Source organism: Prionailurus bengalensis, chromosome A2 (assembly GCF_016509475.1).
Source record: "Prionailurus bengalensis isolate Pbe53 chromosome A2, Fcat_Pben_1.1_paternal_pri, whole genome shotgun sequence".
Classification (NCBI taxonomy): domain Eukaryota; kingdom Metazoa; phylum Chordata; class Mammalia; order Carnivora; family Felidae; genus Prionailurus; species Prionailurus bengalensis.
Window position 1 is genome coordinate 19,146,341 of NC_057348.1, and position 27,383 is coordinate 19,173,723.

At 39.1% G+C, this 27,383-nt stretch overlaps 1 protein-coding gene across 7 annotated transcripts in view; it reads left to right on the forward strand.

The window, feature by feature from the left end:
- The window catches only part of RBM6 (RNA binding motif protein 6), a 105,854-nt gene that overhangs the window by 20,355 nt on the left and 58,116 nt on the right, over nt 1–27,383 (forward strand). For 2 of the 7 annotated variants that reach the window (XM_043590441.1, XM_043590440.1), the window contains 5 exons: nt 354–431; nt 1,542–1,650; nt 5,744–7,022; nt 8,458–8,547; nt 10,024–10,093. In XM_043590441.1, the coding sequence (XP_043446376.1) occupies nt 419–431; nt 1,542–1,650; nt 5,744–7,022; nt 8,458–8,547; nt 10,024–10,093 (1,561 nt within the window). In that variant the 5' untranslated portion in view covers nt 354–418. Of the gene's footprint in view, nt 1–353; nt 432–1,540; nt 1,651–5,468; nt 7,023–8,457; nt 8,548–10,023; nt 10,094–27,383 lie in introns of those variants that run through there. The other 5 variants (XM_043590443.1, XM_043590442.1, XM_043590444.1 and 2 more) reach the window with 4 other exon arrangements.

Below are 27,383 nucleotides of genomic sequence, written 5' to 3' on the forward strand. Positions count from 1 at the left end.
AATGTAATGAAAGTTTGCATCGTATGTATGTATGTATGTATGTATGTATTTATTTATTTGACGTTTATTTGAGAGAGAGAGAGCATACACACATGTGTGCGGGGCAGAGAGAGTGAGAGAGAATTCCTAGCAGGCTCTGTGCTGTTGGCACAGAGTCCAATGTGGGGCTTGAACTCGGGAACTGCGAGGTCAGTGACCTGAGCAGAGATCAAGAGTTGGAGCCTTAACTGAATCAGCCACCCAGGTGTCCCTTAATCTTTTTTAGTAGCTGCAGCAAAAATCCTGGAGATGGCTTCTAAGCTTGCCTTGGGTTACATGCCCATTTTAATTTTTTTTTTTTTATTTTTTAACAGGAGAAAATTAAATTTAGTGTCATACATATGAGGAATCCATACAGACATGAAATTCTCAAAGCAGTATGGCAACAAGAGGTTTGTAAGACATACTGAATAAGGAGAAGGGTAGTGGTCTTAAGGTACAAAGGGGAGGAAGACCATTAGCAGAAAGGTGAGAAGAGAAACAAAGTTTGCCTTATTATGCAGATAAGTTTTTTGGTAAAGAGGAATCTCTCTTAATTGCTCTCTTCCTGTACAATCAGGCAGTTAAGAAGGAGATAAAAAGTTTTTCCTGCTAGGTTTTGATTTCTTTTAATTCAAAATAATGTTTATGCCATAGTGGTACATCTTAGTACATGCCCCCGCCCCCCTTTTTTTTTTGAGAGAGAGCAAACTTGCAAGCTAGCTTGAAAGCGGGAGCAGGAGCAGGGGAGGAGCATAGGGAGAGGGAGCAGGCTCCATGCCTAGTGTGGAGCCCTGACTTGGGGCTGATCTCACAACTGTGAGATCATGACCTGAGCCAAAATCAAGAATCTGATGCTTAACCAACTGAGCCACCCAGACCCCCAGTACATGGCCATTTTTTGAGCAATCACTGTGATGAGGGCGGTAGACTGTTCTAATTTGCCAGGCTGGATTGTGTGGGCTCAACCACAGACTGAGAATGGTGTCGATGTTGAGATGCTGTTTCCAAAAAGGAAGGTGAATGGATGCTGGAAAAATTAGTAAGTATTTAGTAAGTGTAAAGCATTCTTAGTACATTGAGAAATTTGTGATGCCCCAGGGTACACATATTTAAAAGTGAATTTCTTGGGGCACTTAGTGGTTTAGTCTGGTTGAGTGTCTGCCTCTTGATTTTGGCTCAGGTCATGATTCCAGGGTCATGAGATTGAGCCCTGCATTGGGCTATGCACTGAGAGTGGGGCCTGCTTGAGATTCTCTCTCTCTCTCTCTCTCTCTCTCTCTCTCTTTCTCTCTTTCTCTCTTTCTCTCTTTCTCTCTCTCTCTTTGCTTCTTTCTCTTCCCTACTCTTGTGCGTTCTCTCTCTTGCTCTAAAAAAATATTTTTAATGTATTGAGTAAATGTTTACAAGTGACTTCTAAAAATATCCCTGCTGTTGTTCCTGATAAGCCAGGGTGGCAGAAATTAGTTTAGCCTTTACTTCATGTTCTAATGTGTTTGTTTTTTGTGGTTTGTTATATACAGGTACTACTATAACCACACAGTTTGGTAGCAAAAGGATCTATTTACTGGGCCCTCTTGACATAGAGATGTGGGGGGATTCTCGATCTGCTAACAGAACAGGACCTTTTCGGTAAGTCTTGAAATTTGAACACTGAAATTTTGTAATGATGACATTTTTTGGTCTGCCATAAAGGGGAATATTTTCTTTGTACAAAAACAGCTCTTGTTTGTTTGTATATTTATTTAGAGAGAGAGCGCGCACGCGCGCGCGCGCGCACACACACACACACACACACGAGCGAGCAGAAGAGAGAGATCTCAGTCAGGCTTCATTAATGCCCAGTGCAGAGCCTGACTCGGGGCTTCATCTCACAACCATGAGATCATGACCTGAGCTGAAACCAAGAGTCAGACATTTAACTGACTCAGCCACCCAGGAACCCCTAGAAATTTTTTAAATAGTTTCTGTTATTTTTAAAAAACCAGAGCAGCTCAGGTCATGATCTCAGGGCTGTGAGTTCATGCCCCCTTGCTGACAGAACAGAGCCTACCTAGGATTCTCTCTCTGTCCCTCCTCCACTCATGCTGTCTCTCTCTGTCTCTGTCTCTCTCTTTCTCTCTGAATAAATAATTAAATAAATAAATAAACAAACAAACAAACTTAAAAAAAATTTCTGGTCCTTTCCAAAGTGACTGTGAGGTTGAATACCAAGCTTACCAAGTGTTTTGTGTTTTAGTGCCTTTTTCTTTTTTTTTTTTTTTTAATGTTTATTTATTTTTGAGAGAAAGAGTGAGTATAGGCAGGGGAGAGGCAGAGACAGAGGGAGACACAGAATCCAAAGCAGGCTCCAGGTTCTGAGCTGTCAGCACAGAGCCCAACTTGGGGCTTAAACCCATGAACTGTGAGATTGTGACTTGAGTTGAAGTCAGACGCTTAATTGGATGAGCCACCCACGTGCCCCTTAGCACTTTTTTTAAATATTAAAAAATTATCCCCTGATCATTATTTTTCTGTTTCTTTTAATAAAGTAATACATAATGTGGCTAAAAAGGAAAGCTAGCAAAAACGTATGTAAACATTTATATATGTACATAAACATTTTATTAATTTCACTAATTTATGTCTAGAATCCAGAGCTATGTTTTGCCCACAGCACATTGTGTTTCAGTTACCAAAATAGTTACCAGGAAAAAAAAAATTACTTAATGCAATTTTCTGAGGTACATTTCAATGTTAGGGATTACTGGGTACAAAGAGAAGTTGAGAAAGTAGTACCATTCAGTTAGTAGTAGATTATATTTTAGATTTGCAGGGAGTTAATTTTTTTATAGCCAATATAATAAATACTCATGATTGTATTTTTAAAACCTTTGCATTGTGCTGACGATAAGGTGCCAAAGGAATGTGATTTTTATGGTTTTACTTTGTGTATGGCAAAGAAATCCAACCTTTAAAATTACACATTAAAAAATATTGATGTTCCCTTGAAACTTCTGTTACTAGTAAATTTTCTTTTGGATTGGCAATCTGCAAAATGTATCATGCAAATTCAAAAAGTGTTCTCACTATTCTGAAGCTTGGGATTCCAATGAAAAATTTAGGTTGAGAACTGGGTTTCTTAAATCCATATGATATTTAGTAAAGCTAGTGTTTCATACATACTAAATGATAGGGGTCTTTCTGCTCAGTGGTCTTTAAATTAAAGCAATGGTGGTGATGCTGGGTATGTTTTTCCTTTTAAAATTTAAGGTGTGTGTCAGTGGTCAGTAAATTATAGCCTGCAGCTCACTTTTGTTTTATTGGAACACAGCCATTTGTTTCTGAATTGTCTATGATTGCTTCCATGCCACAATGGCAAAGTTGAATAGTTGTGATCAAGACTGCAAAGCCTAATATCAATACTGTCTGGCTCTTTGTGTAAACTTCACCAATCCCTAATCTAGATCAGTGGGTTTATACTTTAACATTTTTAAATATTTAGATTGTAATTTATCCTTTTCTACCCATATTTATGGATGACTGTTTTGTAAATAAGGCTGTTTCTTATACAAATTAACCTAATTTAGATTGTTTAGATAAGCCTCAAGAAATGTTGGGTAACCTTAGCTCTATTGCACAACTTAAAAAAAAAAAAGTTTTCAGAACATTTTTCTTTTCACCAATTTATTATTTAAAATTCTATTTCCCCACCTTCATTTTTTTTTCCTTCTGTAACCAGAAATCAGTTTTACTACTTTTTTTTTAAATATGAAATGTATTGTCATATTTCCCCACCTTCATTTTAAATAAGTTATTACATGCTATTTTTAAGATCTTTGACTAAAAGGGAGACATAGTTTATATAGCATAAGTTTTTGGAAGACTTATGCTCTGGATTTTAAAAAAGATAATCTTGTAGGAAAATGATTCTTTCATTTTAACTTCTTACGTTTTATCTTATTTGGTTGAAAATGGCTTTTGTAGTCGCTGCTATTTTACGTTAATAGAACTGTATCTTGCATAAAATACAGTTCTAAGAACCCTAAAGTACGGTAGGGGTAGGTTACTCTAGATGAATTTGATCTTCCCAACTTAAGAGAGTAAGATAATCTTAGGGCAGTATTCAAAGACAGTGTTAGATGCATTCTGGTCAGAAAACATGTAGATTTAGATGCCTCAGCACCCATAAGTGTCTACTGAGGCTTACTGTAAGGTAATTATTGGGATTTGATGATTTTAAATAAAGCACTAGAGTTAGTGGTAATGCATCAGTTTTAGTGCAATACTGTATTATGAAGAACATTTAAACTTGCTCCTCTTATGATGAACCACATAGACATAATTAATGTTAATGGGAGCTAATAGAAATCATCATGTTCTGGAAATCCATTAAATATACATCATTCTAATGTTCAGGTTACTGTTGTTGAAATCCTATTATTTTAAGAAAGGATTTGGCCTTGTAACTGTTTCTCCTGAACTGAGTGTCCTTCAAGTCTTTCTCTGGTGGTGTAGTCTGTGCTCAGAAGGGTCATATAATAGAACCTATATATTCTGGAAGAAGATAACTGATTTGGACTTGATTTCCTAATATAATACTTTTGTTTTACTGCAAAATAGCAGATAACCCTTCAGATCATTTCATGTTTTCCTTTTTCATGCTCTCTCCTTCCCCTCAAGCTTAGGATCTAGGTATCTAATTGCAGATTTAAATTCCCTTTTACCAAAGCCAAAGCATGTAAAATGGTCTGATGGTTAGGAAAGATTTGGGTAGAATGAAAGACTAGAGCAGTTCTCATTTATCTCTTGAGTTTTGTAAACTGAGAATGTGAATTTAATATTTACTTTGCTTATTTTTAAAATATATTTTATTACTATTAAAAAATAGCATGAGGCATTAGATTCTGGAATATCAGCTTTTCGGACTTGGAGATAATACTTGAAGGCCTAATGCTCTAAGTCCCTTTCAGCATTAAGCTTCTGGATGCTGTTGCTTAGCTAGGTTGATGTATGAACGCTTCGTGGCATGATTTCATGCTGCCTTTTGTGATACTCTTGGATAGTATTAATATTAGGACCCAGGTGAGAGCGCTTCTAGGTGGAGCCACTGTAGAACTGGATTTTAGATACAGCCAGGGCTGATGCTCAGCTGGTATACACTTGTGTTCTCCTGCTGGTGATATACAGCCAGTGTTCTTTCATTTTGGACCTGCATTCATTCTGATCTAGGTAGTGTCCATGCTGTAGCTGTAATCAAATATTTTGGAATGTTATCCCTGTATGCTGAAATGAGAAAGACACTGCCTAAAATTTACTGTCATACATTTATGGTGCATTGATTTATTTGATGTATAGGAATCATCATGTTGATCTTGGAATTCTAAGTTCCCTGGCTGTAGGAAATGGAAATTTTTGTAGTGTGTCACCATTGCTAGCTTATCTGGTGTTGCGGATTTTCCCTGTTGCAGGACTGGGTGAAAGCTTTTTCTGCAGCAGTCATGTTGAAAACCTTGTGTTGACTTTCCTCGTGTTCTGAAATGGGAGCATAAAAGTTTACTCCGCCACTTCGTCTTAAAATAGCAAAACATTGCTGTTTTCTGCAGATCTAGGACCTTGTTACAGAACTCTGCCAAAAAAAAAAAAATGTTTGCAGAAGAATGTGCTGTGATTAGAGAAGAATATGCTGGTGTGTAGATTTCAAACTCTCTGGACAATATGAATAACACTGTCTTTGTTTCTACAGTGGGAGCCAAGAAGAAAGGTTTGCTCCCGGGTGGAACAGGGATTATCCTCCTCCTCCCCTTAAGAGTCATGCTCAAGAGAGACACTCTGGCAACTTTCCTGGCAGAGATTCACTTCCCTTTGATTTCCAGGGGCATTCGGGGCCTCCCTTTGCAAATGTAGAGGAGCATTCTTTCAGCTATGGCGCTAGAGACGGACCGCATGGTGACTATCGAGGAGGGGAGGGACCTGGACATGATTTCAGGGGGGGAGATTTTTCATCTTCTGATTTCCAGAACAGAGATTCATCACAGTTGGACTTCAGGGGTAGGGACATACATTCTGGGGATTTTCGGGATAGAGAAGGACCACCTATGGACTATAGGGGTGGAGATGGTACTTCTATGGATTATAGAGGTAGGGAGACATCTCACATGAACTACAGAGACAGGGATGCTCACACTGTTGACTTCAGAGGTAGGGATGCTCCTTCATCTGACTTCAGGGGCCGGGGCACTTATGATTTAGATTTTAGAGGCCGGGATGGATCCCATGCAGATTTTAGGGGAAGAGATTTGTCGGATTTGGATTTCAGGGCCAGAGATCAGTCCCGTTCTGATTTTAGGAATAGAGATGTATCTGATTTGGACTTCAGGGACAAAGACGGAACACAGGTGGACTTTAGAGGCCGAGGTTCAGGTACTAGTGATCTAGACTTTAGGGACAGGGATACGCCACATTCAGATTTCAGAGGTAGACACCGGTCCAGGACTGATCAGGATTTTAGGAGCAGAGAGGTGGGACCTTGTATGGAGTTTAAAGATAGGGAGATGCCCTCTGTGGATCCAAATATTTTGGATTACATACAACCCTCTACACAAGATAGAGAACATTCTGGTATGAACGTGAACAAGAGAGAAGAATCCACACATGACCATACAACAGAAAGGCCTGCTTTTGGCATTCAGAAAGGAGAATTTGAACATTCAGAAACAAGAGAAGGAGAAAAACAAGATGTAGCCTTTGAACATGAGTCTTCATCGGACTTTCAGAACAGCGAAAGTCCACTTCAAGACCAAGACAAGTCACAGCTTTCTGGAAGTGAGCAACAGAGTTCAGATGCTGGTGTGTTTAAAGAAGAAGGTGGTCTGGACTTTCTTGGCCGGGAAGACACTGATTACAGAAGCATGGAGTACCGTGATGTGGATCACAGGCTGCCAGGAAGCCAAATATTTGGCTATGGCCAGAGCAAGTCTTTTCCAGAGGGCAAAACTTCCCGAGATGCCCAACGGGACCTTCAGGTATGTTAATGGAGTAGATTGCTTTTCTGCTGGATGAAGTGTAGAGTCCAGGATCCTTGGTCCTGGGGGGGCTCCTGGCTTGCTCAGTCAGTAGAGCATGTGAATCTTGATCTCAGGGTTGTAAATTAGAGCCCCAGGTTGGATGTAGAGATTATTTAAAAATAAAATCCTTAAAAAAAATAAACCCAAAATGTATATTCAAGAATGGAATGTACATCTCTAGAGCAGCTCATGTATCTCTTATTTTGCTTTATGGTGCTGATTGAAACGCATTGGGATAATTTAGTTAGAAAGTATGTCTTTGGGAGTTGGTTCTCTAAATTCTTGCTAGTCAGGCCTTGTGGCTATTTAGGGAACATTTTCTTTTTCTTTTTTTTTTTTTTTTTAAGTTTATTTATTTATTTTGAAAGAGAGAGCTCATCTGTGCAAGCAAGCAGAGGAGGGGCATAGAGAGGGATAGAGAGAGAGAATCCCAAGCAGGCTCCGTGCCATCAGCTCAGAACCCTACCTAGGGCTTGAAGCCACAAACCTGGAGGTCATGACTTGAGCCAGAACCAAGAGTCGGACAGTCAACCGACTGAGCCACCTAGGCACCGTAGGGTCCATTTTTTTGTTTAAACTCATTTAGGATATACAGAATACCTAGGAGTCTTCCTAGTCGTAAGGAAGTGATGGTAATATTGCAGGTATATTCTTACAATTAACTTAATTAACTTAATTGTTGAATTTCAATATATATAATCTATAATTTAACATATATAATCTAAGAGAAGAGAGTTATGTTTGCAGTTGGTTAATGCAAATATTATCTTTGAAATAGACTTTACTCATCTGTACTCAGGTTACTGTTATTTTGGACAGTAATCCTAAGACATGCTAACCAAATGGATTTTGAGAATGTTAGAGCTGATTGACTATATAATTTATCGTTCATGATATTTTCAAGAGTAGAAGACATTGGAGTTAAGGCTTTTGTGAATATGGAAAACGTGTATTTCTCTGAATTGTACTGTTAAGTTGTATGGTCAGATGACATCTTTTGGTCTTGTTCTGAAATTTGTTTATAGTTGACATCTTTGACAAATGGCATCTGGTTTAAGAATTTTTTCTATTTTCTCATTCAGGAAAAGAAAATTATATTTTTGAGAGTATATTTTTTTTCCTTAATTATAAGTCCTGTTCAGTGTTGTTTCTCTTAATGCTCTGCTTTATATTTCAAGACTCTTCAGTGAGCCTTGGTTTTAGCACACTTATATACTAATGATTTGAAATTAAATTTTGGAACTCAAAAAAATAGAGAAAATTACAGTTTTTCATACCTTATATGATGCAAGTCATTTTGATTTTGCTCCTAAGAACCTGTATTTTACCTTCACTTTCATTTGCATACTAACATATACTCATTTCTGAAATAATCTTTTATTGTGGATTCAAGGATCAAGATTATAGGACTGGCCCAAGTGAGGAGAAACCAAGCAAGCTTATTCGATTAAGCGGGGTGCCTGAAAATGCCACAAAAGAAGAGGTAAGCCTCTTTCTTCTTTTTCCTTTTTTTTTTTCTGTCAATTAAAAAAATGTTTTTTGACTTTGTATTTTGAAAAGTTAATAGATTCACAGGAAGGTGCAAAGAAATGTACATGGAAGTTTTGGGTGTCCTTCCTGTAGGGTTAACGTCTTGTATTACTAAAGGACAATAGCTAAACCAGGAAATTGGCTTTGGTACAATCCATAGAACTTATTTAGGTTTCAGCAGTTATACATTCACTCACTGAGGTGGGGTTTGTTAAAAACAAACAAACAAAAAATTTTGACAAATAATTGCTGTCCTCGGACCTGATAATCATCCTTTAGGGCATAATCTAAGAGGGAGGATTGGATTGCATACATAAAGAGGCAGTTTATTTACAACAGTAAGAACTGGGAGCTGCCTAACTCGTCATTGTTAAAGGACTGGCTGACTAAATTATAGCTGAATTTACAGGGAAATCTGGTCAGAATATTACAATAAGAAGAGCAAACTGCTTACTCTGTGCCAGGCATCACGTGATGTCTACACGCATTAGTTCTTTAATTATCACAGTACCTTATGAATAGGTACTCTTTATTCATTCCCTCCAAATATTAAGCATATGCTGGGCACTGAATAATATAGCAGTGGATATTGTAAAGTCACTGCCTCCATGGATAATAAAAAAGTAAACAAAACCCCATAATTTCAGGTAGTGATAAATGCTCTGAAGATAAATAAAGGTGTAGAGCGTAACTGGGGTAGGGGCTGTTTTCGATCGGGTATTTGGGGAAGGCATCACTAAGAAAATGACATTTGAGCCAAGCCTGACTGCTGGGAGAGAACAATCCATTTGAAGATGAGGAAAAGAACTGACTAGGTGTGAGGGAGTTAAGTGCCATGGCCCTCTACTGACTTGAGCCCAGGGCATCATCTTCTCTTTAACAGATGAGAAACTTGGCACTGAAAAGTTACACAGCAAGAGAGCAGGAGAGGCTTGAAATGTAGGCAGTCTGATTTCAAAGCTCAAGTTCTTGACAGTTATGCTCTTTCTGCCTTTTTTACGTACTTAGGAATTTTTTTTTTTAATTTTTATTTTTAACGTTTATTTATTTATTTTTGAGACAGAGAGAGACAGAGCATGAATGGGGGAGGGGCAGAGAGAGAGGGAGACACAGAATCGGAAGCAGACTCCAGGCTCTGAGCCATCAGCCCAGAGCCCAACGCGGAGCTCGAACTCACAGACCGCGAGATCGTGACCTGAGCTGAAGTCGGCCGCCCAACCGACTGAGCCACCCAGCGCCCCAGGAATTTTTTAATAATTATGTTCTACTCATTAACAGTTTTGAGTGCCTAGAGTATGCATGGGTTAATTTTGCCTTTATAAAGTAATGATTGCTTTAAATTATATAGAATAAAAACAAAAAGGGAAAGTTAAATATTCAGTGTTAGATAATGGTTTGTGTCATTAGTGTAAACACCGTATTCTTGCAGATTCTTAATGCCTTTCGGACTCCTGATGGCACGCCTGTAAAGGACTTGCAGTTGAAGGAGTATAACACAGGTGAGTTTCTGGACATGCATGTGGCCTTGGGTTAGGAAGGGTATTTGTCAGATCTCTGCATCATGTGCTACTCAAAATTTTTTTAAGAAACCACAGTTAAGATTTCCAGAAGCCTCCTGTTGATGTCTTCAAATAACAGCCAGCTTTAGTCTTAGCTGTGGTTCTTTGTGGCTGTTTGTCCACACATGGGCGATGAGGATGCATTGTTCCAGTTCTTCTGGGTGCCTATGAGATCTAAAGTGAGTGTTGTAGCATTTACCCCTGAATATATTTTATATAATCATTAAACTTGCTATTTATGTTCTTCATGGTGGTGGTGTTTTTATGTATGAGCCCATAGGATTTAATAAACTTACTGTATTTAAAAATTTATATTTCTTTGCTTCAGCGTGACATTTACAACTTTCCAGAGAAATTGTACAAATTAGTGGTTTCTTGAATTTTCAGTCTTGCTCTGAGAATGAAGTCCTGCAACAGCTGTTTTGTTGAAATTCATGGATAGATCCAGAAGAGCTTTCTCTTTGACCTCTGCTCTGTGGTCTGAACTGCAGATTAAACTTTTCATAATATCCTCCTAGTGTCTTAAAGTGCCAAGTTTGGTCAGTTCCTTCAAATCTTAATACATTACAGAAAAAGTGGAAGTGAAATGTTAGGCATTCAAGGTATCGACTGATATTTTTAGGTTACATAATATGAAATGATTTAAATATGAAAGTAATCTTTAAGTGATGTCTTTTGCAGAATTTTCAATTGAAGAAAGTAGACCATTAATCTATTTACAGAATTTTAGTAATCCAAATTTAAGAACTCTTCAAGAAAGAGTATGCTGTGTTTTGAGGATATAGTTTACTTCTAAACAATTTACATGCAATAAATTTTTCATGTTAACTAGGTAGCTGCTTTTTCAGTTTGGTTCTGCAGAGGGAAACTATCCATAAAAATAAATTTTTGTGCTTGAAATAATTTGATATTTGTGTCATGTCTAGAAATAGTTGGTCTGTAAATTGAGAATAAACTCAGAAACATTATTTTTTAGAAAGCTAATTTTTTTGTTTTAAAAGCATCAATTCTGAATTTGTGGAGACAGAAGAGTAGTTATGTTCTTACACATTTACACATTCACGTCTTTGTGTGTGTGTGCGCGCGTGCGCATGTCTCATACACACTTTATTCATTCACTATTATCTTTAGGAACTAAAAGAATTTATAGGCTGCAGTTATTTTTCAACTGACAGCAGTAACCTCAGCTTTGGTCTTGTTTCCTTAATTGTGTTTTCGTTAAGCATTGGTATATTTGGAAAGGATGTCTTGATGTTTAAATAGCATTTAAACTCTTCATTTCTTTAGTACTGACTGAATTTATATATTGTCAGATTTATTAGCAGAGTAATGCTTATATTAATGTATAAGGTCCATAGAAGTTCTTAAATTTGCTTACTGTAGTAGCTGTTAGAGTAATAATTGGCAGATGTAAGACATTAATTAATACTCATGTAAAATAATTTAAGACAGTGGTTAAAAAAAAATCACCTTTCAGTAAATACACTCTCTTCTTGGCATTTTATTATATGAAGTAATGATGTATTAAAAGTAGATACATGGTTCTTTTTTTTTTAAATGAGGTAATTGGATTATTAGTCCCATGTTATCCATTTCTTCATGGCAAGTAGAATGAAATTTTGAAAATACCTGTCAGATCATGTTATTACCATGCCAGAAATCGTCTAAAGGTTTTCCATCTCACTTGCAAGAAATTTGCAACTCCTTGTTCTGACTTACAGAATCCTGCATGAGCTGGCCCTTAGCTGTTTGACCTCATCCCGTACTGCTCTCCACCTTTCTTATTATGCTGTAGCCACACTGAGCCTTTCTCTAGGCTTGACCAAATACAGACTTCTTTCTCTGTCAGGGCCCTTGCACTGTTCTCCCCTCTGATCCTCACTTGTCTTCTGGGATTTAGTTCATGGCTTCAGTTTCACCTCTCAGGGGCTTGCCTCACTATCTACTCCAAAATCACTCCTTAGTTATTTTCATCATATCCTGGTTTGTTGTCATAGGATCTATCACTTTTATTTTCCAGTGGTTTTGTGTGTCTTATTCCTCCCACTAGAAAGTTCCATGACAGCAGGAGCCTTGTCTGTCTTGTTCCCTCCTGTTACACTTGCCCACTGTGTCTGGCACTGATGCGTTCTCAGTATGCATGGAATGAGTGAATATCTGTGAAGTATATAGAGAGCAGCTATGATCTCCTCTCAGGTGATCAACAGTAAAGGGTCATTTAGGTTCCATAGCAATGCAGTCTTATATCTGCTGAAGAATATGCCTTGGAGCAATCAGATGTTTTAAGAACTTTAACAGTTGCTTGTTAAAAGACTGTATGTGTATTTTAGCAGAAAAGGTGACTTTTATGAATGGCAGTTAGTTTTTTTAGGTTGTGTGATAACCTGCAATGATCTTGTGGGATGGACATTGCTCATAAGGGGACTGTAGGGTAGAGTTGGTCCTTTTCACTGGTGTAATGGGGCGGGGGGGGGGGGCAGTCTGTAACCGAAAAAAAGATTAATGCCTGCTCACTGACTTTAGTAATTATCAATTTAATTTTTGTTTCATTTAGAGCTGTGTAAGTACAGGGCTACAAGTTTTATCCAAAATCTGTGGGATCAAAAGTCAAAATTATAACTTTTTCTGAATATAGAAAGATAATGTGGTACGTAGATCATATATGAATTCTATCCCCCGGTGGGATGTATATCAAACATAGTAATACTTCAAAATATATGAATATTCTCACTAAGGGGACTGACTAAAGACAGTAAAGGATTCAGTATAGTTCTGGTCAGGATTTGTTTCCAAATGACTTCACATGACTGAAAATTTACCAAAAACCTTGATATTTAAGAGATTTTGGGCTTTTAGAATTGCAGGTAAGAATTGTGAACCTACATAATGTTGTGTATATCTGAGGTTTTTTGCCATTTGTAAATATGTTATAACCCCATTAGTTGTAAATTACCTTGAGTAACATTACACTCCTGGAAAAAGTATCAGGAGTGACATGTGTTTTGGTGACTGGATGAATAAACTTTGGTATGTACATACAATGGAATACTATTCAACATTAAAAATGGATGAATTTCAGGTATTATACTAAGTAAAAGAAATCAGATTCAAAAGGCTACATGCTGCATAAAAAGGAATGAAATACTGATACATGCTATAACTTGGATGAATCTTGAAAATATTGTGCTGAGTGAAAGAAGCTGGGCACAAAAGAGCACATACTCTCACATGATCCCGTTTTTTAAAGTGTTTATTTATTTTGAGAGAGAGCGCACAGGAGCAGGGAAGGGCCAGAGAGAGGGAGAGAGAGCATGCCAAGCAAGCTTGGCACTGTCAGTGCAGAACATGATGCGGAGCTCAATCCCACAAACCGTGAGATCATGGCCTGAGTCTAAATCAAGAGCCGGAGGCCTAACTGACTGAGCCACCCAGGCACCCCTGATATGATCCCATTTATATAAAATATCCAAAATAGACATATCTGTAGAAAAAGAAAGCAGAGTGGGTAATTTAGTTGTTACCAAGGGCTGGAGGAGGGGAAATGGAGAGTGACTGCTTAATGGGTATAAGGTTTCCTTTTGGGGTGATAAAAATGTTCTGGAAATAGATAGTGGGGATGGTTATATAACGTGAATGTACTTAATACCACTGAATCGCATACTTTAAAATGGTTAAATGGTAAATATTATGTTATATGTATTTGATCTAATTTTTAAAAAGACTGTATACAATATGATTCTATTTCTGTGACATTCTGGAAAAAGCAAAATGATAGGAATAGAAAATCGTGGTTGCCAGGGTGTTGGGGGAGGATTTGGAAAGTAGAAACATGGCAATTTTGGGGCACAATGGAACTGTTGTGTATATAGGTTGTGGTAGTGTATCAATGTTAAATTCACCGAAATTGGTTAACTACTGTATCTAAGAGAATTTAAATAAGAGTAATAAGAGAATATCCTTATTAAGAAATAACTCGCTGAAGTTTTTAGGAGTGAAGGACCATGGTGTATACTTTTTTCTCTCATGTGGTTTAGGGAAAAATATTTGATGCATATGGAGAAGGGAGGAAGAGAATAATGATAAAATAGACACAACAGGATATGTCAGTAGCTGAGTTTGGGTAACAGGTGTATGCATGTGTTTGTGCTATTATTCTTGCAACTTTTTTGTAACTTGGAGATTATTTTCAGTAAAAAGTTGAAAAACTGATATGCAACTGGGGTGCCTTGGGTGGCTTAGTCAATTAAGCATCCTACTTCGGCTCAGGTCATGATCTCACAGTTCGAGATTTTGAGCCCCCTGTCAGGCTCTGTGCTGACAGCTCAGATCCTGGAGCCTGCTTTGGATTCTGTGTCTTCCTCTTTCTCTACCCCTCCCTCGCTCATATTCTGTCTCTCTCAAAAATAAAACGTTAAAAAATTTTAAAAACCGACATGCAACTGATATATTTTATTGTTAAATGATTAGAAATCTTGCAAGATAAAGACTACAGCGAACAGCTTCTGTGAACAATAGAGCAGTGGTTCTCCGAGTGGGTGCTGGACTAGCAGTGTCAGCACTACTTCAGACCTTGTTGAAATACAAATTCTCAGGCCTCACTTTAGACCTGCCAGATGATAAACTGGGGGTGAGGCCCAGCTATCTCTGCTTTAACAGGTGTTCCACTTGATTTTGATGTGCCCTGAATTGTGAGAACCACTGCATTAGATTGACTATGTTTATATTCTTTATTCTAGAACTTTTTGGCACTATTTAAAAGAGACTTAGTAAGCAGGTACACTTTCTTTAAGTCAAAAAGACTAATGCTTTTGTGCTTTTGGAGCCTATGGCAAACACTTGCCTTGTCTGCCTTGTGCCAGTTCTGCTGTACTGAGCTGGGGTGGGAGCTAGAGTAGGGTTGATGCTGTTTTATGACCTTAGTTGTACTTTCTGTTTATGTAGCATATCTCCTCCAGAGATCTTGGAATGGTTGTAGATGTTCTCATTCTCAAAGTGTTTCTGTGACCTATGAATATAGAGAGAATTGCTCTTGGTTTTTAGATGGACTTACTACATACTATATTGTATACAAACTTGCTGTGATACTTTTTCCAAAGGAATTTGTATTATTTAAGCAACAGATGACATAGTTTTTGGATTATGTTTCCCAAAGTTTCTATGTTTGAGACATAGAAAGTAATTCTTCATTTCTTCATAGAAGTGAATTCTTCAATTCACTGAAGTGTTACAGAATTATTATTTAAAAATTGTTATTTATTTATTTATGTAATCTCTACACCCAATGTGGGGCTCGAATTCATGACCCTGAGACCAAGAGTCACACGCTCTTCTGACTGAGCCAGCCAGGCACCCCTATAGAATTATTGTAGTACTGTTTTATTAATCAGTATAGCAAAGATAGAAGGCTGATGGAAGTGGTGTTAGGAAGGAGTATCTTGCTTTGAATCTTTCAGTGTTCATTCATATAATGAATGGGTCCAATTTCTGTAACAGACTCATATCCTATCCTTTCATTTTGCACAATTGAAATGGTTTGAGGGTTTTTGTTCTTTTTTTTTTTTTTTTTTTTTTAACATTTATTCATTTTTGAGAGACGAGAGAGACAGAGCGCAAGCAGGGCTGGGGTGGAGAGAAAGGGAGACACAGAATCTAAGCAGGCTCCAGGCTCTGAGCTGTCAGCATAAAGCCCGATGCAGGGCTCGATTTCAAGATCTGTGAGATCACAACCTAAACCTAAACTGAAGTCGGACACTTAACTGACTGAGCCACCCAGGCGCCCCTAAAATGGTTTGAGTTTTTACGACCATGTTGATAAAATAGAAGTTTTAAGAAAAGAAAAACCCAGAGACAATCTGTCACTTCAGGGGCAGAAGTCCATTATGAAATGAATTGACACTGATACAAAACATGTATAGTTTATGGTAATTCAAATGGGGTAGCTAAAGACGCAATAGCTTAACATCATTTAGAAAAAGTGAGTTGGAAAATGCAAATGAATATTTTTTTACATTATTTTTGGCATTTATAGAATAGACAAGTAAATATTTTTAGTTGTTAAGGAAATACCATAGGCTAATTGGAAAATATCACATTTACTTGTCAATTTGTGAAACTGAAGGTGTTGTTTTCAACCAGGAATCTTAATTAGGTTTGGTTCCACATTTGGGGAAGATGTTTACTGAGAAGCCTTAGACAAAGGTGGCAGATCTTTAAAAACAGGAATGCCTAGGAAGCCAAGGGACACCTTTTAGGGCTGGATGAGTCTTGTGGAGGTAGTCGATAGACCATGTGGCCAATTGCAGACAACACACCTAGAGGAGAATCCCATGTGATGCTGGAGGGGTCAGGTAAGTGTGGGGAGAGGTGAATGCAACTAGAATTAATTTTAGTCTTGTTTGGAATTACCTGGGATTTGCCTTATTTTTATTTGAGGGAGAGAGAATGTGTGAGAGGAGGAGAGAGAGGATTTCTTTTTTTTTGTTTGAGTTTTTAAAATTTATTTTGAGAGACAGCGTGAACAGGGGAGGGGCAGAGAGAGAGAGAGGAAGAGAGAGAATCCTAAGCAGACTCTGTGCTGTCAGTGCAGAGCTCGATGTGAGGCTTGAACTCATGAACCGTGAGATCATGACTTGAGCCAAAACCAAGAGACAGATGCTTAATCAACTGAGCCACCCAGGTGCCCTCAGAGAGAGAATCTTAACCAGGCTCCACGCTCAGCTTGGAGACACGTGGGGCTCAATTCCTTGACCCTGGGATCATGACCTGAGCTGAAATCGAGAGTTGGACACTCAATTGACTGAGCCACCCAGGTTGCCCTGCCTTCATTTTTTTAAGTTTCCTGCCCTAAAGACTGAATGGAAGGTTCTGTTAGAGAGCGTGGGTGGTTTGTGACCCTTACCCTCATTTGAGGGGGTTACCTGTCATATGAGAGATAGCACTTCCTGTGCCTTTGGTTGGTTAGTAGAAACTCATGGAAGAGTTTCTTCTGCTGGAGTAGCAAGAATAAAAGGGTCATTAATCAGCCTGAATAGTGCAGCAGCCTGGTTGACTCCCAGCTTCACTCCAGGTAGGAAAAGTCATTTATACAGTTACCTTCAATAGGCAGAAGATAGAGGCCATCCATACAAACTGTTTACAAGGTATAAAAATACATTGGTGGGGCACCTGGGTGGCTTAATCTGTTGAGCGTCCAACTTTGGCTCAGGTCGTGATCTTGCGGTTCTGGAGTTCGAGCCCTGTGTCAGGCTCTGTGCATATAAAATTAAAAAAAAATACATTGGCTTCTTCCTTTAACTTTCCCCTTGCACAAGAACATCTCTTCTGTGTTCACCTTTCCTAGCTTAAATTCTCTACCCTCAGAATGTAAATTAAAGCAGTATTTACCTGCTTCCATGTTTCTTATTTTTTCACTTCTAATTTACACGTAAGCTTTCTTGGAATTACATAGTGGCACTACTTTCTGAATATACATACCACTGAATTGTACACTTTATTTTATTTATTTTCAGGGAGAGTGTGCCAGTGGGGGAGAGGCAGAGAGAGAATCCCAAGCAGAGTCCACACTGTCAGCGCAGAGCCGGAGGTGGGGCTTAAATTCAGGAACTATGAGATCATGACCTGAGCTGAAGTCAGACGCTTAACTGACTGAGCTACCCAGGCACCCTTGTTTTGTTTTGTTTTGTTTTGTTTTTACTATTTTTAAAAAGATTTTATTTAAAAAAAATTTTTAAGGGGCGCCTGGGTGGCGCAGTCGGTTAGGCGTCCGACTTCAGCCAGGTCACGATCTCGCGGTCCGGGAGTTCGAGCCCCGCGTCTGGCTCTGGGCTGATGGCTCAGAGCCTGGAGCCTGTTTCCGATTCTGTGTCTCCCTCTCTCTCTCCCCCTCCCCTGTTCATGCTCTGTCTCTCTCTGTCCCAAAAATAAATAAAACGTTGAAAAAAAAATTTTTTTTTTTTAATTTTTTTTAACATTTATTTATTATTGAGAGACAGAAACAGAGCATGAGCATGGGAGGGGCAGAGAGGAGGAGACACAGAATCTGAAGTAGGCTCCAGTCTCCGAGCTGCCAGCACAGAGCCCAGCGTGGGGCTCGAACCCACGGACTGTGAGATCATGACCCGAGCTGAAGTCGGATACTCAACCGACTGAGCCACCCAGGTGCCCCTTTAAGATTTTATTTATTTATTTATTTTTTTAATTTTTTTTTTCAACGTTTATTTATTTTTGGGACAGAGAGAGACAGAGCATGAACGGGGGAGGGGCAGAGAGAGAGGGAGACACAGAATCGGAAACAGGCTCCAGGCTCCGAGCCATCAGCCCAGAGCCCGACGCGGGGCTCGAACTCACGGAGCGCGAGATCGTGACCTGGCTGAAGTCGGATGCTCAACCGACTGCGCCACCCAGGCGCCCCTAAGATTTTATTTTTAAGTAATCTCGACAGCCAATGCGGGGCTTGAACCCACAGCCTCGAGACCAAGAGTTGCATGCTCCACCAATTAAGCTGTCCAGGGAGCCCCTGAATTGTATACTTTAAAAGGTTGTATTTTATGGTATGAATTACATCTCAGTTTTAGAAGCTAAGCCTTCTTAAAAATCAGTTGACAAGTCATATAAAGATTGATTTCTTGGGGCGCCTGGGTGGCGCAGTCGGTTAAGCGTCCGACTTCAGCCAGGTCACGATCTCGCGGTCCGTGAGTTCGAGCCCCGTGTCAGGCTCTGGGCTGATGGCTCAGAGCCTGGAGCCTGTTTCCGATTCTGTGTCTCCCTCTCTCTCTGCCCCTTCCCCGTTCATGCTCTGTCTCTCTCTGTCCCAAAAATAAATAAACGTTGAAAAAAAAAAAAAAGATTGATTTCTTAAAAGCATTTTCATGAGTATATAGAATATTTACCAAGTTTCAGCACAGATGTTAATGGCCTACTGACTGGTACTTGTAGAGTTCATAATTAATTGTTCCTAGTCTCAGTTCAGTTCATTATGCTGTGCTTAGAAAATGTTGTTATATTTTCATCTCTCTCTTTTTTTTTAATCATTTAAAAATAAAACAACACCCTATAACCTTGAAAAGCTTATGATTCATTCTTTGGTGTTACCTACCAAGAGTGAGTGCAAGCAGGGGAGGGGCAGAGGGAGAGAGAGAGAATCTTAAGCAGGCTCCACACTCTGTGCAGACGCTGATGCAGGGCTTGATCTGAGCTGAAATCAAGAGTCAGACACCCAGCAGAGGGCCACTCCCTTTTTAATCAAGAGTCACACACTACTGAATGAGCCAGCCAGGCGCCTCTGTGCCATTCTGGTTAGTATATGGCTCTACCTTTGAAAATATTGGACAGTGTTCAGTGTTATTGTTTATTGATTTATTTATCCAAGTAATACCTATAGCATGTTGTGGTGCAGAGGATATGCTGGCCGTCATGAGTATTGTAATCTTTGACTTTAGAGACTTCAGTTTCTGTGGAAAATGGGTATATGGGATGAGTGTTCTGTATTCCTCTTCTGACTAGGCCACAGAATCTTATAAATCAATTAAGGGATCTGGGATAATCAATCAAAGGAATCTGGGAGTTCTCATGCATCATGGGTTCTTTTGGCTTTAAGTTTGAAGTTTACTACTGTGGGTAACTTGATGAAAAAATGTTCAGTTATTTTAATCCTAAAGTCGTTAGAGGATGGCAAACATAGGACTTTTAGAGGCAATAGGCTTTAAAAAAGAGTAACACCTAGGGGTGCCTGGGTGGCTCAGTCAGTTAAGCGTTCAACTTCGGCTCAGGTCATGATCTCGTGGTTCGTGAGTTTGAGCCCCACGTTGGGCTCTGTACTGACAGCTCGGAGCCTGGAGCCTGCTTCGGATTCTGTGTCTCCCTCTCTCTGCTCCTCCCCTGCTCATGCTCTGTCTCTCTCTCTCTCTCCTTCAAAAATAAATACAAACATTAAAAAATATATAAAAAAGAATAATACCTAAATGAATGTTTGGAGGTAATTATTGGTCAGAGAGGTCAGTAAATAATTGTTAACGACCTTCCCTAATTTTCAGAGGAGGTAAAATAAAATAGGACTCTGCATGGATGTTACAGGAAGTGATCAGACAAAAAGTAGAGACAGTTGTACACAGATGCATGCGGATGCTTTCACTTACCTGGAAACTTTCCAGATCTTACCATTTTATGGAGGTTCCATTATGCAGGCATTGTTGTTTAAATCATTGACCTGCTGGTGATTAGCTTAAATTCCAGCTCCTTTCCCCTCCCTGCAAATTGAGGGGCGGGAGTGGTGAGGCCAAAAGTTCTAAGCTTGCTTTTATTTATTTATTTGTTTATTTATTTTTGAGAGAGTGTGGGTGGGGGGAGGGGCAGAAAGAGAGGGGGAACAGAGGATCTGCAGCAGGCTCCCCGCTGACAGCAGTGAGCCTGATGCAGGGCTTGAACCCACAAACTGCAAGGTCATGACCTGCACCAAAGTTGGACACTCAACCAACTGAACCACCCAGGCGCCCCCAAAGGTTCCAAGCTTCTAATCAAAGCTTGGACAGTTTGATAACCAGGCCCCATCCTGATGCTGTCTAGGAACCTGCCAAGAGTCACCTCATTAGAACAAAAGACATCATATCACCCTATCACTCAGAAAATTCCAAGGGTTTTAGAAACTCCATGCCAGGAAACTGGAACAGAGACCCAATATCTTTCTATATTACCACAGATGGGGCTCTCAAAGGTGGATCTGGCTGGTATCCAGTAAATTTAGTTGGGCATCAGTTTTCTGTTATAAGGCATAGGTGACCTAGGCTTATGATCTGGTCAAAGTGTGAGTCTCACAGAATGCCAGTTGTTTGACCCTTCTCTGGATGCTATTTTACTTCTGGAATAGGTGAGAGGCTGGGCCCGTGTGATCTGTTAATTTGAGCAACTTCTAGCTCAGAAGCCATTATCTTTGTGGAACCTCCCAGAGCCCATTAGAACAGTGTTGAGTTGTCCTCTAATTTGGCACTAGGGCCAAGGCAATGGGAAAAAAGTTGATTGGGACATATTTTCCTCCCACTTGAAATGAAAACAGCTTTGTGATCTGTGGGAGAAGCAGGTATATTCTTAGCATCAACTAGAAATCAGTGCTAAAATGTTAATGTTGGGGCACATATGAGGAATAGCAACACAGGTACTGTTTGATCTTTAGTCTCTAATAATGCTTTGTTCTTTATTTTTCTTTTTTAATTTTTTTTAATGTTTATTTTTGAGAGAGAGAGAGAGAGAGACCGAGTGCGAGCAGGGGAGGGGCAGAGAGGGAGACAGAATTTGAAGCAGGCTCCAGGCTCTGAGCTGTCAGCACAGAGCCCCATGTGGGGCTCAAACCCATGAACTGTGAGCTCATGACCTGAGCTGAGGTCGGACACTTAACCAACTGAGCCACCCTGGCGTCCCCCTAATGCTTTGTAATAGAAGCACAGGGGTACTGAAATGCACTCCTGAAGCCACTCTGCAAAGAAGTTACCATCATTGCAACTTGGTGTATGGATAACCCAAGCCTAGAGAGAAGTGGCTTGACTGGGAGCTTGTGGTGAGTTAGCTTCTGCATATATACAAACTGTAGAAGTTACTTTTCTTGTGTCTTGCTCCATTGAAGATACTCATTACAATTGATGTGGTGTTGACTGAGCAGCACCATGTACCAGGTATTATGCTAGTGTTGGGGATGTAGGAATGAAAAGACGTCACCCCTAATCTGGGACTTCTCTTGTTCTGGGATTATCTCTACATGGGCAGTTTGCTACAGCATTCAGTGGTGCTGCTCCTCTCTTCAGTGATCCTTTCGCCACACTTACACGATCTTTCCTGCCAGGATAGAGTGTTATTGGCTGGGGAAAAAAGTAGATCTGCAGAGGTTCCTCTTTTACTCCAGCTGTTCGCTCTGTAGATTGTTTTCAAGTGAACAAAAATTGAACTAGATCATTGGCTTTGTAAAGAATAATTGTTCCCAGGGGCTCCTGGCTGGCTCAGTTGGAAGAGCATGTGACTCTTGATCTTGGGATTTTGAGTTTTAGCCCCATATTGAGTGTAGAGATTACGTAAATAAATAAAGTTTAAAAAAAAAAAAATTGTGCCCAGATAAGTAAGTCTTGAGGATGTAATGTATATCATGATGACTGTAGTTAACAGTACTGTTTTGTATATTTGAAAGTTGTTAAGAGAATAGATCTTAAAAGTTCTCAAGAAAAAAAATTGGTAACTGTATGTGGTGATGGGTATTAATTATAAACTTATTGTAGTAATCATTTTGCCGTATACACATATATTGAACCATTATGTTGTGTACCTAAAACCAACACAATGTTATGTAATTCTGTCTCAATAAAAAATAATAATTGTTTCCTTTTCTGACTTATATAGCATCTTGAGGTAGTCTATGCCTGTCTGTTCTATAAGTCTTCCTTTAGACCACACTCTCTGAGGGCAAGGACCCTCCTCTTCCGCCATGCTTACATAGCATTATTAATGTCATTGGAATTGAAATGAATTAAATAAGCGTGAGAATTTCCTAACAAATGGTATCCCGGGGCCAGAGAACCATCATAAGGATGAAGTGACCCTAAGATTAATTTTGAACTTTGAAAACTACTTGAAAATGAAACCCACCCCCATTTTTTTTTCTTTTATAATCAGTTGGCACAGATGGAGCACTAAATAAAATAGAACCATATGCAGTTTTAAAAAATTTAGCAAGTAATCATGAGTGGGTATCTTCCTTGTTTCATCTTTTTCTGTTAGAAACCAGCAGCCCTTATGTGCATAGTTGAGGGGGAGAGGATTGAAAGTGCTTATAAGATGTCAATGTAATGAATTTCATAGGTCCAGTTCTTTTTTTTTTTTTTTTTATGTTTGTTTATTTTGAAAGAACATGATTGGGGGAGGGACAGAGACGGGAGGGGGGGTGGAGAGAATCCCAAGCAGCCTCCTTGCTCAGCACAGAACCTGAGGCGGGGCTTGATCTCAGGAACAGGAGATCGTGACCTGAGCCAAAATCCAGAGTTAGACGCTTAACCTACCGAGCCACCCAGGGGCCCCTCCTGGGTCCAATTCTATTCTTCCCACACGATAGGTTGACATATAAATCAGATATTTTCCTAATTTTCATAATGCAAGCTGCAGGTGCATATTCACCTGAGGGTTTAGCAGGGCAAAGTACCTCTTAGAAATCTTGCACACCGGCCTCTTTTGGTATATTATTCCCATTGATAGGAATTCAAATACCTGGATCAGTTCTGTTTTGGTTTTTGTTAAAATCTCTAACTTGATAATATTTTACTTCTAAAAACCTGTAGCCCCAATGAAATGGAATTACGAAAATAGGACCTTTAGCCCTCTTGAATCTCTATTAAGATTTGTCATGGTGTTTTTTATATTCATAATGCTTTGTTCTCACAGAAATAATAATCCTTGGTTAGAGAAAAAAAATGTGTTTTCTTTTCCTCAGAGATACCCAATAAAATAAAGAAACCTCTTTGCCCCTCTATGTCTTCTTTTTGTTTTTTAATTATTATTCCAGTATAGATTCAAGTGTAGAATATAGTGATTCAACAATTCTATACGTTGTACTCAGTGTTCATCATGATTCCCCACTGCCTCTGTCCTTTAAAATCCTTTAAAATTCTTTTTACATTTCATAGTTGGTATGTATATTCCAGGCTTTATCAAAGTCACTTAGTCCTCCTAATGGGGAATTGAGCCAGAATTGTTTATGTTAGTTGAGTTTTTCTAGACTAGTTTGAATGTAGGGCTGCTCATCTCATTTGCTTAAATAAATATTGCTGTGTAATTGTTACAAAAGCATGGTTTGGTATAGACATTACAGTTGACTTGAACAATTGAGGGCCATCTTTGTCAGCGTCTCTGAGTCAGCTTTTTTAGGAGTAGAGACTAAAAGATACTGTATATTATTTGTCAGGGCTTTGTTTTCTGTACTTTTTAAGCACCTTATTAGTAAGCACTTATTAAGCACCTGGTTAATTTTTATCACAGGTACTTTTTTGGAGAATAGACAACCACGTGATTAGTGAACATGAAGAAGAATTGAAATTTTATTTATTTTTTTTTATTAAAAAGTTATTTTTTAATGTTTATTTTTGAGAGAGAGGAAGACACAGAATCTGAAGCAGACTTCAGGCTCTGAGCTGCCAGTACAGAGCCCAATGCAGGGCTCGAACCCACAAACCATAAGATCATGATCTGAGCTGAAGTCGGATGCTTAACCGACTAACCCACCCAGGTGCCCCAAGAATTGAAATTTTAATGTTACCTTTATAAATTTCCTTCTCTTTCCCTGTTCTCATCCTCCTCAGCTGCCCAAAAAACAAAACTAAACTAAAAAACCAAACCTGTAAGAAGCATTCATATTTCTTTTAGAAATCTACACATTTGGAATAGAAAATGGAGTAAAATACGCTTTTTAATAGTCCTATAAATAAGTGCAAAGACCCATCAGGCCACCAGGCTTCTTCCAGCATGTGGTGGTAGAAGAAAAACGTAATAAAAGAATTTTTTACACTTTAGGTAAGAATCTTTTTGTGGGACTGTTAACACTGAGTTTATCATCTTAATGATTCCAAATGGTTCCTAGCAATTCTGAATGCAAAGTTTGTTGGTTGTTTTCAGAATGTTTAGGTCTGTGGTAGAACAGGTCTACTAGAACTTTTTCTGTGAATTATAAAAAAATCCCCAATTATCCCACTATAACAATACAACCATTGTAATCATGTTCATGTACAGTTGTGTTGCATTACATCATTTTCAAATTTCACCTGTGCTTGCTCAACCCCTCTCTACAACCCCATCTTCCCTCTCATGAAGTGAGCATGAGAGGTGGGATGTGACTCGGTCGTGGCTTCAGTTGGTCTCTGTATCCAAGTTTCTCTAAGTGTGAGCATTCACTGTGCTAGCTGTGATTCTGTTATTTAAAGTGATATGTTTTTCATACATTATGGCCCTTAAATGCAAGCCAGCCTCTTCATCTGGTGTCAACCAAAAGAAAAGCGATCTGTTGCAACGCTGGAGGAAAAACTGGCAGTGTTGGACTTAACCTATATTGAGAGATGGTATGTTGTTCTTCACGTTGGGGTGTTCGAGTATGATTTTGACAATGCATGGTTTTCATCTCATATGCGGACTTTATGTCTAACCTAGGAGTTAGATGCAACTTCATTGTGTTTAATTCTGGTTCTTTTTCCTATACATGTTTTATATAATTGTCCTCGTTTTTGAAGCCTTTAAAATATGTTATATTAAGTTTCCTATATCAAGTGTCTTACTGTATTGTAATTTTTGTAACCATCATTACAAGAGTTTCAGGTTTTTGTCTTTGCAGAAGACTTTTGGTAGCCAGTATAGCAGTCCATGAGTGCGAATGCTTTCTAACTTGCATAATCAGGCCCACTCAAAAGGTTTTGCTATAGGTATTTTAGAGTAAGGATAACTGGTATGCTGATTTCAGTATTTCTTTATTTCATTTTATGTTATTTTAAGTTTATTTATTTATTTATTTTCGAGAGAGAGAGAGAGACAGAGACAGAGAGAATCCCAAGCAGGCTCCACACTGTCAGTGCTGAGCCTGATGTGGGACTCGAATTCATAAACTGAGAGATCATGACCTGAGCTGAAATCAAGAGTTGGACACTTAATTGACTGAGCCACCCAGGCACCCAAATTTTATTTTATTTTAGAGAGGGAGGGAGGGAGAGAGAGAGAGAGAATGAGAGAGAGGGAGGGAGGGAGGGAGAGAAGGAGAGAATCCCAAGCAGGCTCCACACTGACAGCATGGAGCCTGATAGGGGGCTTGAACTCACAAAATGAGATCATGACTTGAGCTGAAGTCAGATGCTTAACTGACTGAGCCACTCAAGCACCCAGATCTCAGTATTTCTTTTTTTTTTTTTAATTTTTTTTTTTAAACGTTTATTTATTTTTGAGACAGAGCATGAACGGGGGAGGGGCAGAGAGAGAGGGAGACACAGAATCGGAAGCAGGCTCCAGGCTCTGAGCCATCAGCCCAGAGCCCGACGCGGGGCTCGAACCTACGGACTGCGAGATCGTGACCTGAGCTGAAGTCGGACGCTTAACCGACTGAGCCACCCAGGCGCCCCCAGATCTCAGTATTTCTTAACGATAGACACGGTCTTATCTGTCTGTACCCTTTCTGTGATTGGGCTCTGTAAAATTCAGAATTCAGATTATCTGTATCACTCTTGGATTTTATTAAAAGGTGAGAGGCTATTCAGTGTAGCAGTTAACAGCATCGATTTGAATTTGTACTGCCTGGCTCTAAGCCCATATTGCTACTTACCATTGAGGTGATTTTAAGCAAATTACTTATTTCTTTGCCTATTTCCCTATGCCTATAACCCCATGAACTTAATAGTACTTACCTCATAGGGTAGTCTTGTGAGGATTAAATTAGTGTATGTAAAGTGTTTCGAGTGCAGCCTTGCACCAACAAGTGCTACGTAAGTATTAGTATTGTCCATTTTGGCAGTTTCTGAAAAATCCTTATACAGCTGTGAGACACAAAAAGTGCTTAGGATCAAGATTAGGTACTTTTTTTTTTTTTTTAAGTTTTAGGCATTATAATTAAACTTTAAGTTTTTGTTACTGTGTAATAGCTAAAGTTTCAGGCAAAGAAATGGAATGTTGGGCTTGTGATTCTAATATTAAATCTGAAGCACATTGTAAACATAAAGTATTACAGTGTTGATGTATAAAGATGCTCATAATGTTGCTTGCAGACATATCTTTTCCCTTTCCAGTGAGTGTAGTATCAAAGTCTTGTGTGTCCTTTAGCAAAGTATGAAGGTTGTCATGAATCTTCTTTCTTTCTCTGTCTATAGATTCTGTGGTGTGCCCTTCTGGGCCACAATAGTTACTTCTTTAAGTACAGAAAAGAAGCTCAAGGCTTTCCCAATTGGTGTTAGTTCCCTGTGTTGTCCATTTTGGCAGCTATAGAGAGAGTTGCTTTCCACACACCTGAACTTTGATATGCTTTGTAGAGGTGATCCCCACACTTGAGAATATATCTGCTTATTCCTTGGGTACCCCCTTCTGATTGTGGATATGCATTTCAATGTTTGCAGTAGATATTTGGTGATAAAAGGGACCTTAGTTGCTTCTGTTACTCTCCAGTGTTTCCCAGGAACAATCAGAGCCCTTTACAAAATTTCCAGTGTTTTCTGTAGATGTTCACCAAGTTTGATCAAGA